The sequence below is a fragment of the Amblyomma americanum genome, chromosome 8, assembly GCF_052857255.1.
Source record: "Amblyomma americanum isolate KBUSLIRL-KWMA chromosome 8, ASM5285725v1, whole genome shotgun sequence".
Classification (NCBI taxonomy): Eukaryota; Metazoa; Arthropoda; class Arachnida; order Ixodida; family Ixodidae; genus Amblyomma; species Amblyomma americanum.
In genome coordinates this window covers 126,905,182-126,925,095 of record NC_135504.1, presented here as the reverse complement: position 1 = coordinate 126,925,095, position 19,914 = coordinate 126,905,182, and the positions used below count along the sequence as shown (strand labels likewise).

The following is a 19,914-nucleotide window of genomic DNA, read 5'->3' as shown; positions in this document are numbered from 1 at the left end:
TGCAAGTTTTCTGGTAGGCTGCACGACCGAGAGGTGGACTGTAGCAGTACGGAGAGTCAAGTCAACAACCTCTGTCAAGTTCAACGTCAGTCATACTGCCGCGCATTTAAAGCTACATTTTCAAATTGCATACACGTTACAACTCCTGCAACATGCATTTAGAATTTTGATAGCGCTAGAGCTACTTTCTAATTGTGGGCATCTAACCGCACTTTCGGCGTTTGTGTGGCTTCTCACCGTGCTTTAGTTTCTTTGATGTTTGTGATCATATCAAACACGTACGTGCTGTCGGAATCAGAAGCTAACGTAATGCGAGGAGGGGGTGGGATTATTTCAGCACTGTGGGATTATTTCAGCACGCAAGCATATCACCTGAAATGTACGAATGCATGACGGGGCGTTCCTTCCACTGGTAATACTACCTAGCGACTGGGTAAGAGGTAGCGCTAAAACTTCTTTTTAAATCCGAGAACTTGCGTCCTGTAACCTTTGCTGCCAATAGCACGTACTGACGCCCACAAGTTTTCTGAATATCGAAATCACGAAAAAGCTGGATTTCCTCGCACGCTGGAGGAGGGGTGCACTGTGCAGTTCGTGCAGGGAAGTGTAACGAACATGTTCCAGTTTGTGGCTGCATGCTTAGATCGAGTGCCAAGCAATTGGGCTTTTTTTAAATCTGTATGTCCCATAAACTTTAGTGTTTGCCTGTGTTGCGCGGCTTACGCATACCGCGCCATAGTGCAAATTAGCTGTTGTCGCTTTATTTCATCTTATTTTATATTCAGAGCAATGGCTGCAAATTTGTGTCGAATTAGTCAACAAGCATCTACACTAACCACCTCGTGAAAATATGCAAAAAAGTGCAATTTGAACGCATGCCAATTACTACAGTTAGCCGAGTCTATGCAACCAAGAGACCTTCAAGAGATGATAGGTATCTGACATGTTCCATACACCATAATCGTCCCTTAACAACCATGGTATGCACTACTCATTGGAGTCCTACATTCCACTGATGCCAAAGAGTGAATTTCCGCAATAAAATAAAGCGCAACTGAATTAAGCCCTTTAGAGCGGTGGGAACAACGCATTTTTAAAAGCCTTTAATAGGCATAAAACCAGAAAAGGCCACTTGCGACATTGGAAAGCACAGCGCTTGATGCAGCAAGAACACGGCCGGCGGTCATGTACAAAACGCAGCAAGGACTTGAGAGCAAGTAGTGCAGCCAGCGTGTTCGCCTTCCCAGTATCGTCATACCTGCCACGGTAGTGCTGAAAGCAGTGCTGCTCCGCAGCGCTCTCTGGCCACTGTATGGAGCCTGTGCTACTTACATTTATTTACATGACAGGCATGAATGCACACATGCATGCCAATCATAGCATGGGTGGCATGCATATGTAATAGTTGATATGCACCTCGTCAACACCACATATTGTGCATTTGCACACACAAATACTCATGAAAATTTAAGATAGGTAAATTTAATGAAACGAGGGCAAAGAGGTCGGCCAGAAAGATTGATATCTGGCCTGCTTCTCTGCACTCAGGAAGGGGAGGAGGAGAAGAAAGAGGGTCCTGATGGGTGCCGATCTGGTGAGAAGAGAGGTGAGAGTACGTGTACGCACATCTGATGGCGTCAAAATTCAAGAGTGCTAGCAATTACTGCAGCTTAAATGGTCAAGCACACAGAACACACACCAAAGTTATGGTATGGTATGGAATATGAGGTTTAATGCCCCAAGGCAACAGGGTTATAAGGGATACCATAGTGCAGGGTTACGGATTAGTTTTGACCACATGGGGCTCTTTATCGTGCACTGATATCACTCAGTACACAGGCGCCTTGCATTTCACCTCCACTGAAACACGGCTGCCGCAATTGGGATTGAGCCCGTGTCCTTGGGCTCAGTTGTCAGGCACCCTAACCATTCAGCCACTGTGGCGGCACGACGGTGGCAGCATAGTGTACTTTTACTATACCTGCAATGTAAAAATTAACAAAAGGCAATTTCCCCACTTCATTTAAATTATTACAATTGCCCAAAGCCCTCCTTGGTTTCCATTGCTCTTGGTTTGCTACACACTTGAGCCTTTTAATTTTTCGTCAGTTCAGGTCCCGTGAGGCATGCAAAAAATTGAGATATAATCGTTGCCAGTTCACTTTATGTCCTTCCAACTCTTTGCAGGTTTGTGTACGAGTTGATATAAATAACAACGAACAAAGTTGTGACAATACTGCAGTCTTTGCATGCCTCACGTGATCTGAACGCACCGCTGACTTCATAGTCGTCGTTCGGTTGTTTAGGCTAAACAGTGTGAGAGAAAAATACATTTATAAATATACTGTCTCTTGTTGGAGCGATCCATGCAGTTGTCTAGGTTTTCCAAGCTACTGCGAATCATTCTAACTGAAAGAAAACAACTAAAATTTTGGTGCCTCTGCTCCTTTATTACCTACTGGGCCTTAACAATATAAAACGCAGCTAAACATATCAGCAAACTGAGCTGTCTACCTTCAAAAATGTATCGATAAGCTCTTTTCTCATTGCACTTTTAACCATGTTGCCTCATACTTGTGGTGTGCATATGTTCTGACTGTGCATGTTACAGAACCAGTAATTCAGAAACCAGCAGATCCATCCATTCAGCAGCATGTCAAGTGAGGAAGTAAAAATAGAATGCAGATAGAAAGGAAAGGCACACAGTTTTTTCAGACCTTCCAAGTTGAAGACTTCATACTCATATGTGGCCAATTGTAACTGTTTCCTTATTGAAATTGCACTCCAGTCTAGACGTTTGCCTTAAACCATAGAAAAATTTGTCAACATGCTTCCTTCTACAAGGAATAACCAAATATAAGTAGACAAGCCATGCTTACATTTTCATGCATTTTTAAGCTCTTCACTATATGCACAGAAGCATGTCACATGTATGATGTGTTGATATTGATTTATGCTGGTTCTTCACTTTATATTAAAAGATCATGGCTACTCTTTTTTTAGCATCCATTGCCCCATAGAGCTGCCATCTAAGGTGCAAGCTCATTTGAAGTTAAAGGTAGCTTGCCTAGTCACTTCTGAGTACCCATTCCAAAAAAAAACAGATTTTCCCCTCAAAAGTGGCAACATGCTGTAATACCAGGCATGCAATTAATGTGACACCTCATGCACTTCGTAATGATCCATTGACCTACATAAGGCCAAGCCAGCATGTTGTTCACGTACGTGCATAAATTATATTCACTTATACAGCGCTAACGTCAAAAAGAAACCCTTCTAGCTACAAATGCTAGCACAAAGTTCATGCAACAGATTACAGCATGCATGGCATCCAACGTCTATATGTACGGCATACTTTTACTAATAAGGCTAAAACTGCGCATCTCCACAAGGACAAAGGAAGATAAGACAAGACACAGTCTCGCCCTTGTACAGGTGTGCTGTTTTATCCTTATTATGCCATACTAACTAGCCTATCAGTCTGCGTTTTTACTAACTGCAGCAGCAGAAACAACAGCTGTGAAATTTGGAATGCATTCATGATGTCTAGGAATTTAAGCTCAGAAAATGTTACACACAGAAGGTGCAAGAGACTGCTCATTCAGAGTGTTTACTGTTCTCTCTGTATTATGTTTTACTTACCATGCAATAACCCAACGTTTCCAAGCGAACCCTAAGGCCACATTGTGCTGACTCTGGCTACGCAGATGCTGAAAGCCTGTCATGCCTCCCGCATTATCACAAACCACTACAGGAATGACAGAGCCAGCAAAACAAGTTTTAGCCTTGTCTGGCTTCATTCCAATGCTGAACGTTAGAAAAAATACACCAAGAACCATGTTACTTTCACAAGTTCTACTTATAGGTTATAAAAACACTTCACCAACAGCTTTCACAGATATTACAAGGTTAGGTGGTGTGACCATACTACAAAATTCGCTAAAAGCCTATCAGTGAAGAAAGCGACGTAGGGACCACAGCTCATATGTGGCACGATGCGTCGCGTTGCGTGAGGTCTCTCCGCGGGAAACGCTGCGGCGTCGTGCAAAGCAGCTGTGGCCTACCGTGTGCTTTGCGCAACATGGGCGTCAATGCGAAGTAATCCATTACAGCTTGGCTAGTTGGTGGTTAGACTTTGCAGGCATATCAAACACGTAAGACGGAAGATATGTCCTTTCACAGGCTAGTGCAGTACTTCTTGTCCGCCTTCCTTCGGTACACAAGTGCCTTTTTTGCGCATAGCTTGCCGCCGGTGGGCACATATGCAGGACTATAGGAACATGGTAAATACCACAACTGACAAATGGGATGACAGAATACAGACATCGCACAGGGCATAGAGATGACATTATGCATGCGAGGTTGCCGTATCAGTACGTACAGGTCAGAATCAGTTACGCGGAACACAAGGAAACCATAATTCTCGACACACTCATTCAATGCAGGCACCGCCTTGCAAAATGTAGTCTTTACGAGCTTCCCATATCATACCACTAGCTGGAACCGGTCGCACTGCAAGCTTACATAATAAAGACAGCACTAGGGCACAAGCCCGGACGTTAGCGCGGTCAATATCACTGGCCTTTGCGCTAACCTTCCATGCCTTTGACGACACCACTTCTTTCACACGTCAACGCACCGCGCGCTAAACAACCATGTAAACAAACCACCGTGGCAACCATGGAGACGCCATCGACCTAGGAACTGTGCCTAGGGACGTTTCAAAAATTTTCAGCGCCATTTTTATCTAATTTTGCGACAAAAAGTACCCAGAAAAGTACCGAGATAAACGCCATTTTGAAATGACGTCATTAAAAACCACGTGACATGAGGATCAGGTTTCTCCGTTTAGCCCTGCGGTTAGACGTCTAGCCGGACAGCCGCCATCTTGGGACGCGTTCCATTTCTCCGGAGCGGCTATTCAGAGGAAGATGATCCTCGTTGCGATTGGCCAACTGAAAACAGACGTCACTGCTCTGCGCTACGTCACTCTGTGGGGACTTTTGGGGAGCATTGTGCTTCAACCGATAGGGAGAATTTCAACTCTTTGCGAAAATCCTTGCTTGCGCCGCGTTCCTTGGTACGATAGGTGCCCATATCCCAAGGTGCATCTCTCTCTCTCCTGCCATTTCCTTTCGCCTCACGCATGCAGACGGACGTGAGCGCTGGTGCTGCTTCAGCGACCACCGGCAAGAACTCCGAACGGAAGTGGTGCAAGTTTTGCGACAAGGCGTTCTCCAACACTAGTAATTTAAGAAAACACGTAAAGAACGTTCACGGGGAAGGAGCTTTGCAGCATGTAAAAGACGAGGAAGCGCTGACGATGAAGGTACGGTCGTTCTCGTGCGACTTGTGTCCGAAGCATTTTGTCATTCTTCATGACCTGCGGCGGCACCATGTGGACGAACACAACTTCGAGGAAGAAGTGGAGAATCTAGTCTTCGACTCTAATACAGGTAAGAAACGAAGTCGATGCTATTGCATGCATGCACGCAGTGGTCACGACAACAAAGGCGCAGAGCGGGAGGCAGTCGGACGCTCGTTATAGCTTCGATTACTGTTTTAAAAGTTGCAGTTTACTGACCTTTCGAGTGCGCGCTTTTGAAGTGTGTTAATACAAAGCCCGTTCGTTTTTTATTTTTATTTACGGGCTTACACTCACCCGGGGAAACGTGCACGTGGTTTTGCGCATAAAAACTTCGCGATGACATGCGCGTTTTAGTCAAATTTGAAACGCAGCGTACTATGACCTATGGAAGTCATGATTGTAGTCAGTCATTCTGCAATGTATCATGACTCGGCACTTTACAAGCGACGCGGTGGCCAAGTGGTTGAGCATCCGCCTCGCATGCGGGAGGTGCGGGGCTCGATCCCCAGTGCCGCCGGGCACTCACCGGTGATACAATGGGTACAAGTTTTCCCCTGGCCTGGTGCTCGCCTTATCTGGGGTGAACTGCTTGGAAACGGGGTCTTTGACCCCACCCTGAGAAGTCAAAAATACCTTGTGTCATGGCGCTCCTTGGCCATAGATGCCTTTGCGCCATAAAAATCGATAATCATCATACAAGCGACGTAATGAAATTTACAAAGTATGCGTAGTCATAGCCGTGACTCATAATGGTTATGAAGCATAGCATGACTCAGCACTTAAGTAATGCAATGTGTACAGAGGTTGTACAAAGTTTGCTTAGTCATGCTACGTAGCCGTGACTCAATGATTTCGCATTCTCGCTTAAGTGTGTTTGCAGATTTTTTTTTTGGTATCCTAGGTCCTCCATAAGGGGCTCTCTTTCATATTTAAATTAGCCACTGCAGGAAAAAAAACTGCTCGTGCAGCCTATCCTAGCAGCAAGACTCGGTGCTACAGGCCTTGCTTATGCTCTGTTGCACCTGCGATGTCTTGACCGAACTGCACTTCATATCTCCATCACAACCGCAATGTGACAGAGGTACACACATACAGGACACACGACATTGTCGCGGAATGCACTGGCTTGGCAGTGCTGTAGCCATCGCAGTTGCAACACACAGAAGTGTGCAGGAGGAATGCCCAGTGTTATTCTAGCCTCTGGAAGTCAACAAAGCTGCCCTGAATTTGTGGTCCAAGGACAGGGCCACGTAAAAGGTTGCCATGCAGAAATGAGCTTTGCAGAGGTAGACTATGTAACAGTTCGTGTAATCAGTTAACCTAGTATATTAAACAATATTCTCCAGAAATTGTTGCTCATGCACCAGTAGCATGAAAAAACCGTAAGTGAATGACTGATCAATTTTTTAATAGTAAAAATAAGCTGGGAAACGCAGTTCTGCACTACTGGCAAAAGGCAAAAAATGGTCAACTAAATCCGTGATTGTTATGTGCACTTGGCACAAGCAGAGCGCCAGTAGTAGCGCGGGAGTATTGCCCGTGTTCCCAATCCATAGTGCTTGCATTTTTCATTAGTCTATGTAAAAAGAGCAAACTTCACTTTGCACTTGCCTTTCAAAAAAATGAAAGTGGTGTGATGCACAAAAAAAAGAGAATTTTTGCCAAAATTTTATAAACATGCAAAAGCAGAATTGCATGAACGTTGCCTTGTCTTGTTACTTCACTGTTGGCTTTCTAATGTTGCCTTATGCCGTTTTTCATGCACTGTCATTGTGTACATTTTTATCAAAATGAAGCACATGTATGTTCAGGCCCGTTTTCTCTTTTACTTTTTTAGTCATGGACTTTGATCACGTCATAACTATGCTGTAATGCTGCTATGACACTGTGGTTGCTATGTTGCCGTTGCTATGCTCTTGGCACAGACCCACATACTTCACAAAATCTTGCTCGGGTGTTTACGCATCAGAATAGTGCTCTTGCACCAATAATTAACTTCTACTGTGTGGAGTGCTTAGTTATGTTTATAATTTTTCCATTTCAGAATTTTGCACCTGGAAAGATGGAGAAGAAAGCAGAACTTGCTGTCATTTCATAGCTTCAACAGGAAGGAAAGAAAGCGCATCAAGCGTTTTCAAACGCTACCTGCATTGCCACAGTTCCGGCACGCACAAAGAGCTTCCTATAGAACAGCGCCAAAGGCAGAAAAAGGGGCAAGGAAGCTGCAGAATTGGCAAGCATTGCTTTGCAACTCTAGAGGTTACGGAGAAAGACAGCAAAGTATATGTAGTGTTTCAAAAGAAACACTACGGACACTTCAATGAAGTCTGCCACCAGAGGCTGTCCCCGGATGAGGCCAGAGTGCTTGCAGGTTAGCCACTCCTCTTGTGCAAAGCGTTTGTGCATGCAGTGTTCACTGTACCAGAATGTAAAAACATTTAGAGGCTACACTCTATCAACCCTTCATATGGTGTGAGACAAAAGTGCATTACTAGAAATTTAGGGAAATAATTTGTTCATTGAACTGAAGAGTGATCATTACAATGAATTTTCATTCTCCTGCAATGCACTCATGGCACAAAAGAGGTGGTACGACACATGAAAACACCTATTGTAAAGTGGGAAAAGGTATGTCCCACAAAACGAGGGGGCAGAATAAGTTATAGTAGGATACAACTTAAGAACCAAGTGACGAATGCCCCTCAAAGGAAGCCTTCTAGGCAGTGGTGTCGACCAATTCTTATGATGTCACGTTAATCCTAAGGAGTAGCATTGCAGGATGGTGGCAGATGAACGGGGATTAGTTGCGGCTTAACTGCTGGGTCATGAAAATCAGCTGATACCATTGAATGGAGGGTCTTCTTTGAGGGCCATGCGCCACTTTGTTCTTGAGCTGTATCTGACTATAGTGCAATACACTTGAGCTTGCTTGGTCGCATGGAAGGGTGAAAAACAATTGATCCACAATGGCACATTGCAGGCGCATTGCGCGTACGAACTTCATGCTGTTTAGTTGAGATGCTTTGTGGAAGTGGTCCAGTCTTTCGAATTGAACATGATTAGGAATGCCGTCTAGAACTGAACCACTGCAGTGTCTGTTTTCTTTTGTAGCGATAGCTACATTACGGTAGCATTTCGAGTCTTTAGCGTGGTGGTGGCACGTGACCATGGCCACCGCAACATGGCCACGTGGTTCGTCACGTGACCAGCCACATGGTGCAGAGCAGGCGAAACCGAGCTGCAACATTTGTGCGCATGCGCCATGTCAAGTGGGACGAAGGTGAAGATGAAACGCCCAGCAAAACGGAGCGGCGAAAGACTGACTTTGCAATTCGACTAAGCGAGTTCCACTCGGCCAGCTGTAGCTATCGCGTCACACCAGGTTTAACCAGAGCTAAACCACCGCCAATTTTTTTCTGTTGGTTTCATTGACTATCCTAGGTTTGTCTCTCAGTCGGCTGACATTAAACTTCAGCCACAAGAATTTGGCTTGAGCTCCATGAAATGCGTCTTGAATGACAATTGCAGCATCAAGAGCCAAATAAAAAATTAAATGCTAGCCCCCATTTTGGCCGCCTGTCGAAAGCGTAGGCATTTTGTTCTGATAAGAGCAACAACGCTACCAGGCTAACGGTTGTATAAGGGGCATGTTTTTTCTCACAAGACAGGTTCGTCTGCAGTGAACTTTCATTAATTCGGACTATTTCACTGTGTTGTCACTTCATTACTAATGCTCGCAGGAATGTCAGTAAGCTTTACAGCAGCCCATCCCATTGTCATTTTCCCTACCATCGCCAACTGGTTGAGCATGCATTTAGAGATCCTGCAGCTTCCTTTGGTGTTGGCTTTGCACAATCTAATGTCTCCGTGAGAACCAAAGTGGAGGGTGCTCGAAAACCACTGCCCAAATCATTCAGTGCCTTGCTTTTAATCGTCTAGAAAGCTGAAGAACAGTTCTAAGGTCTCCTCAGTTATCGGATCCCCCTTAACTATGAACAATGATAACCTGTTAGGTCACTAGGTGAATGCAATACCAAGAAAAATTACTAAGGGCGCTTAAACTACTTACGTGAGTGTGAAAGCATTTTTATTTCAGTTCCTTTTCATTTCAAATTTTTCTCTTTCTATTTACACACCTACTCATTAGCATACATTTGTAAGGTAACGCATAAACTTGGTTCACCTCTGCTCGCCCAGACGCAACATGGTTTTGTGGCCTGTGGGTTCCCCGCTCGCTTTGATATCTGGAAGTCCTGGCCTCAATTCCCTGCACCTTCGAAATTTTATTTTCACTTGATGTCACACAGACATCATCTGGGATTTTTGGGATCACTGCTGGTTAACGCCGCTGCAGAGTTGCGTTGCATTAAAAATGTATGCCTGGAACAGAGTCATTGCTAATCGTAATGATTCCTCACTGACGCCCACACTTTCAAACATAAAACAGAGTAGTGTGCATCCAGTTACGAAATCCACTCACAAACAGGGTCCCGACATTCCTGTTGACATGCGGAATATAACAAAAATGTTCTTGGAAGCCCGGATCAAGATTGTGTCGCTTCCAAAAAATGCCAGCTGGAAACATCACTCGTCAGAAATGAGCACGAAGTTTAACTGCTGATATTGCTTTCACCATGACACAAAAGAAAAATAATACATTTATAGTTCAGTGCAGTGTTCATATGAGGAATTTCCGGTCCTAGAGTGGCAATGGCCATCTCACAAGCTATACACAAATTGTAAAGTTGTGCAGGTGGGAGACACCAGTGTCCGCTGTTGCCACATAAATAGTTAAAGGTTATTATGGTATCAGTTAAAGGTTTTGTTTTTTCATGTATTACTTTGCGTGACCATAACTGCATTTCTATCCTCTCCAAATTTTGTACTACGTGCAGAAAATTTTTGTTTCGTGAACCCATGTTAATAAGCCGTTTAGAGTACTTATAACAGGCTGCATTAAAGCAGTAGAGATACCAAATTTTAGCTGTACGTTCAGTCTTTGCAACGATGCACAGCACATGAGAAGATATTGACAACCATGTGAATTGTGCCAACAAGCGACAATAACTGAATGTTTTTCTCTTATGCTGTTACGGTTTCAACAGCTGAACGGTGGCTGTGACGTCACAGATGATTTGATGGTCACTGCTTTCGTCGTTTTAATTCGCAGCATTTGTTATGCAAGCCTAACCCGCTGAAGTGGTTCAGTGGTTTGAATGCTACTGAGCCGGAATACCCGGGTTCGAACGCGGCCGCAACAGCTGCGTTTCGATGGAGGCGAAATGCAAGAGGTGCCCATGTGCTGCACATTGTCAGTGCCCAAAGATTCCAAGATGGTTGGAATTATTGCGGAGCCCTCCACTACGGCTTTCCCTTACTTCGTTCACTCCCACGTTCCTGCCTTCCCTCATGGCACGTTCAGGTGCCCACAGTGCCATTTCCATTCCTCAAAAACCACTAAACACAAGCCTGGACAAGAGTTCAAATCACAAAAAAAAAAGAACAAGCAGATTATATTGCAGTTTATGCATAACTTGCACACCCTTAAATAGTCTCTTACTTAGCAGCAGTCATTCGGTTGCTGAAGCCGAAACAGCTTGAGAAAAATATTCACTTAGAAATTATTCAGGATTTTACATTGCGCCTCATGCACAGTATTGTGCTCCAGTCCAAAGAAACAAAGAACGCATTCAGAAATTTGGTTTGTCTACTCCTGTAAAGGTGCAGTCAGGTCAATTGGTGCACTTTCTGAATATGTAGAATGAAACGGGACTGAATGAGAACCAGATGTCCTTCTTCTTTTCTTGTCCACATTTTCAGAGCTTTTATATCCTGCATTTATAACAGGCTGTATATAACTTTCCAGTTTTGCATTCTATGCATGTTTAAACACTCAAGCACATAAAATGAATACCATATGGCTGTGAAACAAGCATTTTGTCGTGTGCTGTGCAGTGCCACAAAAGTGAAATAAAAGTTATGATGTAATTTGTGTCATCTGTAAAAAAGGAACAAGGCTGAAGACAAAGGAATCTGACTAGAAGTATCTGTCACTTTATTACATGGCAGTAAGCAAATGTACCAGAGATGCTAACAGTTTTTTTTTCTGTACAATTTTCAGGTCGGTTAGCAGAAGGAGTGCCCGCAAAAACCGTTGTGCACAACATCCGAGCAGGCACAAGTGGATCAAGCCCACGGATGCAACTTGTGACCACTAAGGACCTCCGCAACATTGCAGATAAGTTTAGGATTGGCAAAGAAGAGCAGAGAGATCCAGACGATTTTAAAAGTTTTGACTTATGGGTCGAAGAAATGAGGGCGGAAAACGAGTCACCACTGTTGTATTACATGAAGAAGGGTGACCCCAACAGTCATGATGGTGACTTTGAGCTAGCGTTAATGACATTCCCACAACGAGAGTTACTTTCTAAATTGGGGACAGAGAAACTGTGCATTGACTCCACCCATGGCACAAATAAGTACAAATTTCAACTGACAACCCTGCTCACAATTTCTGAAGACGGATCTGGTATCCCGTGTGCCTATGTGATTTCAAAAAGGGTGAACATGGGCACCATGGTGAGGTTTTTCGAGGCCATCAAAGAAAAAACAAACACAGTACAGTGTCAGGCATTTATGTCTGATGATGCCCCTGTTTATGGCAATGCATGGGAGCAGGTGATGGGTACCCTGAAGAGTCGACTGCTTTGCAGCTGGCACGTGCTGCACAACTGGGGCGCGCGCCTGAATACGGTAACAAACAAGGACTGCAGGGATACAATAAGGGACATGCTACACACTCTGATGAAGTGCACAGATGAGACAGAGTTTCAACAGTTGCTCCCTGCGTTTCTTAGCATTTATTCCAAAGAGCAGCAGCTTAATCGCCTTGCTCCAAAGGAGCTGGAAGAGCTGGATGGCTTCATCAGATATTTTGAAAAAACATACGCAAAGAGGGCATGTCAGTGGGCTTACTGCTATCGGCAGTACATTGGATTAACAACAAATAATCACTTGGAGTCAATGCACAAGACACTGAAGTACTCTCACTTTGGTGGCAAGATAAATGGGCGACTGGATAAATTAATTAAAGTACTTTTTTATTTGACGTCTGACAAGCTTTACAACAGGGCTATTGCACTTATGAAAGGAGGAGCAGACCACCGCAAATCTGCCCTATTTGGGAGGCATAAAGTGGGGATTGAGCTTTGTAAGACCAGTACTGAGAGAGTGGGAGATGGCCAGTGGCATGTAAAGTCACAAAGCTTGGTGAACTTCAAGCACACAGTGCAAAGGACTAGCAAATCATGCAGTGGCTGTGAGCTTCATTGCAAGCAGTGTGAGGCTTGCCACAACATGTTCACATGCACATGTGTTGACCATGCAATGCATGCGCACATTTGCAAGCACATGCATGCTGTTGCTTTAATGGAGCTGCAGTCGCGCAAGTTGCAGAGCAGCCAGGCCACCTGTTCCAATTGTCCTTCCAAAGATGGCATCCAAGACTATGCTATCGATGATGCAGGCTCCTTAATGGCCAGTGCTCAACATATTATGCAGAGCACTCAGCAAGGCTCCACGCTAAAAATATCACCAGAAAGAACTAATGTGCTGAAATTGAAAGCTGGGTCTACCTTCCAAATGCTGATTAACCAGCTTCCAGAGAAAACTGCCGAGGAGCAAAAGATGATAGACGAAGACCTGACAAAGTTTGCTGCAAAGCATAGCCTTGCGACCGCAAAGCAGCCAACAGAAAAAAAACCACGGCTGGTGCCTGCAAATAAGAACGTTGAAAAGCAGCCGCGGTATGCAGCACTGAAATATGGCAAAATCAAGCCTGCATTGGGCCGTCCTCCCACTATGCTGCAGCAGGAAACAGTAAAACGGCAGCTTCTCTCTCATGGACTGGACGAAGAAGTCTTGATTATTCATACCGGAAATGACCACGATTACTGTAAAGTAAAAAAGTAAAATAATGCTTCCTTGCGGATTGAACTTTGTCCAAAGCTGAGAAATGTGCAGTTTATCCCTGTGTAGCAAAATGTTCATGGAGTGCATTGACTGAAAACAGTAAATAGCAAGCATAAATAAGGGAAGTCATAGATAGTGCATCTGTTATAACATAAGAGGCATCTCGAACTTAATTTGTGCTGTTGCTTGTGTAACATACAAGTGCAACCATTATGAAAGGGAACACGCAAGCATGCCCCAAAGCGAGCCAGTGCTTTACCCAACATGTCTTAAAAAAACAAGTATGTCATGCTTTTCAGTTGTCTTCCATGAAAAGCGGAACAGCAGTGCTCACTGAATTGATAAATTGGAATAACTGTTCTTGACCACATGTTCCTTTTTGTACTGCCTGCACTTGTACATAGATGTGGTATGGTGTGCAGCCATGTGGCAGTGGCTTGGATGGTGTGTGCGTTAGAGCGCGAGAGGCACCTCCAACCTTGTCACGTGTGCTGCTGGTAAGTATGTGTGCATGGAGTGTACATAGATGTGTGGTATGGTGTGCAGCCACGTGGCGGAGGCTTGGATGGTGTGTGTGAGAGAGAGGCACCTCCAACCTTGTCACGTGTGCTGCTGGTAAGTGTGTGCATGGAGTGTACATAGATGTGTGGTATGGTGTGCAGCCACGTGGCGGTGGCTTGGATGGTGTGTGCGTTAGAGCGCGAGAGGCACCTCCAACCTTGTCACGTGTGCTGCTGGTAAGTATGTGTGCATGGAGTGTACATAGATGTGTGGTATGGTGTGCAGCCACGTGGCGGTGGCTTGGATGGTGTGTGAGAGAGAGGCACCTCCAACCTTGTCACGTGTGCTGCTGGTAAGTGTGTGCATGGAGTGTACATAGATGTGTGGTATGGTGTGCAGCCACGTGGCGGTGGCTTGGATGGTGTGTGCGTTAGAGCGCGAGAGGCACCTCCAACCTTGTCACGTGTGCTGCTGGTAGTGTGTGCATGGAGTGTACATAGATGTGTAACATAGTGTACAGCGGTGTGGCAGTGGCTTGGATGGTGTGTGTGTTGAATAGCATGAGAGGCATCTCCAACAGTGCTACAGGTGGAGCTGACATAAAGTATATAACAAGCTCTCAATGCAAGCCCAGTTAAATTCTAGAATATGTTGAAGTGAGAAAACAGTCTTTTGGTTGCGTATATATGCAGTCTAAGGAAGCATGTGCAAATTAAACTCAGCTGTCACTTTTCTGTTAACCAGAACTTTCACAATACACATTGTTGCAATACTTCTGCCCAGGTATAACATGCCATTAAGGTCAAAAAGCACAGGACAGCAGATGTGTTAGCTCAAAACAGCGATGAAACATGCTCACAAGCTGTTGACGATTTGGACAGCACAAAGGGAACTAAGATTTAAAAAAAAAACTGGCTGAAAATGTCCATGAGACATGCTCACAAGCTGCCGATGATGACTCAGACACCAGAGATGCCGTTACTGAGGGAGCACCAGTGATGTGTATGGCTGTTCTCAAAGAGTCTGAATTTTATTTTCGCAGCATGACTGCACTGAACACTTTCCAAGGAAAGTGCAGCAAATGAAGTGTTAGCATGTTTCATCACTGTTTTCAGCTCACAAGCTGTTGATGATTTGGACAGCACAAAGGGAACTAAGATTTAAAAAAAAACTGGCTGAAAATGTCCATGAGACATGCTCACAAGCTGCCGATGATGACTCGGACACCAGAGATGCCGTTACTGAGGGAGCACCAGTGATGTGTATGGCTGTTCTCAAAGAGTCTGAATTTTATTTTCGCAGCATGACTGCACTGAACAATTTCCAAGGAAAGTGCAGCAAATGCCATATTGTTGTTTTGATGGACCAGTTGCTGTGGCATAGGCAAGCTTACAGTAAAGACTTAGCCTAAGTGCATATGAATGCATTGCTGGTAATGTACTGAAGTATTTGCCTAACTCTTTCCTAACTGTATGTTTCATTCTCAATTAGTAAAAACTATTTAAGCAAAAGGTTTGTGCAATGCCAGACAGTATTTGGGTGGAACTTATAAAATTCTAATGTAGCAGGCCAAAGCGGGCTGTTTGTATAAAGTGCAGTCAGGTAACGGAAGAACCCTGGTGCCCTGAATTATAGTGGGCCTACCTTGTCATTCAAGTGGCAATATCAATGATCCTGAGTACAACTCCATTTAATGCTACGGACTTGCAGGTTGCTGACTTGAGCCATGCTAACATCTGGGGCAATGCACAGCTGCAGAGCTGCGGGTTCAGGTTGAGGGAAGCCAGCACCTCCACTAACTATAAGGAGGCATTCTAATCCTAGGCATTGTTGATACAGTCCAGCAATACATAGTCCTTGTCATGCTTGCATTGCAGGAAGCTTGCTGTATCTTTGTGTGCAGAGCAGAATGGGCTGCAAAACTTTTTTATAGAGAACTAAATTTTTACACCAGACTAGCCATCCAAATTTTAGGCTGAACCACACTGGTCATAGGGACAGGTGCTCACTTGTCCTTGACTAGAGAAAATGTAGCTTTTTCACAAGTTGTGTGCTTGCCTTGCTTGTGTTTGTTTTTTGCAGATTTGATGAGGGAAAATATTTAATGCAGAAAGTAGCACCTGAATGTGCTGGCTGTTTGTAGACCCTGCCAACTGAAGATGACAGATTTCAGGTGAGGATTATTTTGTGAGGTAGTTGCTGGGCTGCTTTGACAAAGTTCTTCAGCATAGCAAGCTCAAAACACAGCAGGGAAGAGGAGTGCCATTTGCTAATTTTCTTGAAGCCCGCATGGTCATAACAAGGGGAACTGATATCCCATGTCAAGCAGCACCAGTATGGGTACACTACAGGCCTCAAGTAATTCCTTTCTAGTCATTCTTTCTTCCCGAAATTTTCCTCCTAGGAATGGAGAACTCATCCCGCTATGGCACCTCAGTGGCTCTGGGGTCTTTAGACTGCTTACCCCAGAATTTGATCCTGGCAGTGGCGGCTGTATTTCAGTGGAGGAAAAATACAAGAATGCCAATATGTTGTGCAAAGTCAGCGCACGTTAAAAAGCCCCAGGGGGTGCAAATTAATCCGGAGACATCCATTATGGTGTCCCTCATAGCCCATGTGTCGCTCTCAAATATAAACCCCACAGTTTAAAAATAAGATATTTCAGGCCCCTCATTCCCCACTCAGAATCTGCATGCGTGAGTAAATTTTCTCTGGTGCTGCTCAACAGAGAACCTCTTGACAATTAGCAAGCATTTCTCATCTTTAGGCAATTAGTGCACTCTGTTGCTTGTTCATACCTGCCTTGCATTCACTATCATTTTTGTTTGCATGTGGTGCACTTCAGGAAAAGCAGTATCAAGTGGCACTCCATGCTGCATACATACCTCTTTGTCATGTCGTGATGTCATAGTGAACTGCATTTTTAGAGGACAGTTGAGAATATGTAGTTATCGTGGAGCACATAACTACCATTCATCTTATTTAACAAAGACAATACTGCTGCAGCAGACAAACAGTATTACTCATTTTTCGGAACATTGCTGGTGCAATGTGTCACACGGACTTATATTGCCGTGGTAGAACTAGTTGAGAATGGCCTTCCCTCACCATAGTAAAGCACTTCATAAATGAATTTGCTTGGCAGTCATAGGTATGGTGCTGTGGCAAAGTTGCTAGGAATTTGTTCCACTCATGCAGATACTTATTTCTATTTTTGTTTCAGGCTTTCGTACACCATATTTACTTACATAATGGATGCACTTGCATAATAAATGCCTTGCCTACTTCAGTCGCCAAAATTTGGGGAAGTTTAATTGACCACACCAAGTTTTACAGCATGTAATAAATGCACCAAAATTACCATTCAAATTTTTTCCCACAGACTGCATCCATTATGCAAGTAACTGTGGTATTATGTTACAGAATGAAGCACTGTCAACCGTAATATGTGGCCGCAAAACTGCCTGGAGCCACGTGAAGAGGAAGGCTCCCAAGGCTCATCACAGCACATTTTCTCCAGTATCCAGACATGGCACCCGTTTCATCCTGCACCTCACATTCACCTCGGGATATTGATAACCTGTCAGCTAGATAACGAATGTTGCAAATAAAATGTCTAACAGAAAGCTGCGGTTGTATGTATCAGGGTTTTCCTTGACTTGTGGCAGTCTACCTGGACAAGTTGTCATAATGCAAGGCAGCCCAGTATGCACGAAATGTGATTTGCAACACCTTCACATATCATTTCTTAGGGTTCATCGTTTTCCACAATTGGGTGCAACTCATCCTTCCACAGTCCTCGCATAAAGTGCTCCTTTTCCTTTCTTGGCTGCCAAAATTTCTTTTCCTAGGCATTTTGGCAATTTTCAATTGCATTTCTCCACGAATGTGGTACTTCTGAGAAGTTGGAAGGTAATTTTACATATGATCTATTTTTAATAAGCTTCAAGATACTACGCTTGATTTAAACATTTGCAGTCATAGATACGCTGCCATTGTGTGATCACTGTACAAAAACATTGATTCTAATGGATGTTTACGATGCCCTACAAGCCCATCTGTGGCTTTAGAAAGCTACCCTTCCTAGTACAGACATTAAATACAACTTGCACATAGCAAAAACTAATCTGTGTGTGTAACGTTGAAATTCAATAGATTCCATTAGACGCCGCTTCGATCCCAGCTGCGGTGATTTAATTTTGATGGTGGCAAAATGCTAAAGGTCCGTGTGCTGTGCGAAACCACTGGTGGTCGACATTACCGGAGCCCTCGACTACGACGCCCCTCGTAGCCTGATTCGCTTTGGGGCTTTAAACCTCATAAACCAAACAACCAACTTGTCTATTAATTGCAATACCCACATCACATGGGCACAACTGACAAGGTGTTCAATGCATGTTCATTAACAGCATTTTTGCTGCAACTTCCAGTTATTGTCCGAACACAATAATGATGGGAATACTTGAAGATTAGAAAAGTTTCTTTCATTTGAACAAAACGTGCCTGTAGGGTCAAAGCCTTTGTCAATATTGTTCACGTGTAGTAGTATCTCACTTCTTTTGCAGAAAATAGTTTCTCGCTAGTTCAATCTAAATGGTCACAATCAGCCTGTGGTGTCAGTATAAGGTGATGTCAAAATAAGGACTGTTACATTAATTAGGTTTTTTTGAAATTAATCATGAAATATAGTACAAAATGCATGAGCTTGTTACTTGTAGCAAACGTGAAGATGGCATACGCATGAATGTCGCGAAGCTGGTCCCTGCAGTGCCGCATGAAAACCGATAAAATTTAATCACGAATGGTACATGTGTTAAATGCTGATCAATTAAGGCTAAAAATAAATCACAGACCATCAATGTGACTCATGCGGCACAGTATGCGTCAGCATGATGTTCCTGCCAGACGGAGCGCAGCAGCTGCTGACAGGTTCAGACTACGAATGGGTCCCATCAATCACCACGTGACACGCCCACTCCACTCACCTAATGAAATCCAGCTATCTGTGACACATCCACTCTCCCCACCCCTCGACTGTGTCAACCGCTTGCCAACCATCTTCACCTACCCTCTCTTCTCTTTCCACTCTCTCCACTTTGCCACCTGAGGCTTCAGACAGATGGATGGACGAATTATTCCAACATGGGGGTTCTGATGCTGACGCATTACAATGATATTTTTGAATCACAGCTACAGTTTGTTACATGCCAAGTAGAAAAGTACTCGCTACACCATGCATCACAAGGAAGTACATTTGGCGCCTAAATTGAAATGTGCAGTGCAGCGAGCAGTTAGCACCAGGTGCTGTACACAGACACGAGCGCGAAATGGACAATGTTTATTACCTTATTAAGGCCTTTTCTGTGCAGCAGTTGCATGTGCACTCCCCCTGTACAGAGTGTGAAGACTGCTTTTGAAGCTAAGGTTGATCACATTGCAACGAATAAAGACAGCGCAAACACGAGAACCGAACACACAGCACTGACTCAACTCTTCGATGGTCAGTGCTATGCGTCTGGTTCCCTTGTCATCCCTTTTTGTTCTGCGACCAACCTTAACTAAAACAAACAACTTGCCCGAACCCTTGCTTTTGAAGCATGCCATGCGCTAGCACGCAGTAGAGTGCACAGACTGAGCCATGTGTGCTATTGTAGCAGCAGTAAACCACGGGCAAAAAATACCTTTGTCCGTAAAGTTTCGAGACTGATTTATTTTCTTCTCTAGAACTAATTCCCCAAAACAAATGTTGGTGCGTATGTGTAGCACAATCTTTTCGGGCTAACCTGAGCTATTTATGTTAGTTGCTGAAGGAGCCGCTAGATGGCACTACATGTAAATACGTTGTCACTTGTCGTCTGCACATTCTACTGTGAGTGAATGTGGAGAGATGGACGTGTAAGCTTATAATTCTGTGTGAAGCTTGGCATGACAGCCACACAGATGTAGCAGCTCCTTCGTGGCGCTTACGGCAATGAGACATTATCGCGGGCACAAGTTTTCGAGTTCCACAAGAGGTTCGTTTCGGGGAGAACGTCTGTGGAAGACAACACAAGGCAGGGGCACCCTTAAACCTC

General features: G+C 44.2%; 1 protein-coding gene across 1 annotated transcript; it reads left to right on the top strand.

Annotated features, from left to right (window-relative positions):
* The first annotated feature begins 5,203 nt into the window (after nt 1-5,203).
* On the top strand, nt 5,204-15,928 carry LOC144102754 (uncharacterized). The gene is made up of 3 exons (XM_077635933.1): nt 5,204-5,456; nt 11,490-12,904; nt 15,923-15,928. The coding sequence occupies exons 1-3, from the start codon at nt 5,324-5,326 to the stop codon at nt 15,926-15,928; spliced, it is 1,554 nt and encodes a 517-aa protein (XP_077492059.1). The 5' UTR covers nt 5,204-5,323.
* Nucleotides 15,929-19,914: the final 3,986 nt, after the last annotated feature.

What these genes read in the sequence shown, in the direction of transcription:
- LOC144102754 (XM_077635933.1), top strand. Translation starts at nt 5,324, where the DNA reads ATGAAGGTACGGTCGTTCTCGTGCGACTTGTGTCCGAAGCATTTTGTC. An exon ending in AGTCTTCGACTCTAATACAG is followed by an intron (nt 5,457 to 11,489) that starts GTAAGAAACGAA and finishes TACAATTTTCAG; the next exon opens with GTCGGTTAGCAGAAGGAGTG.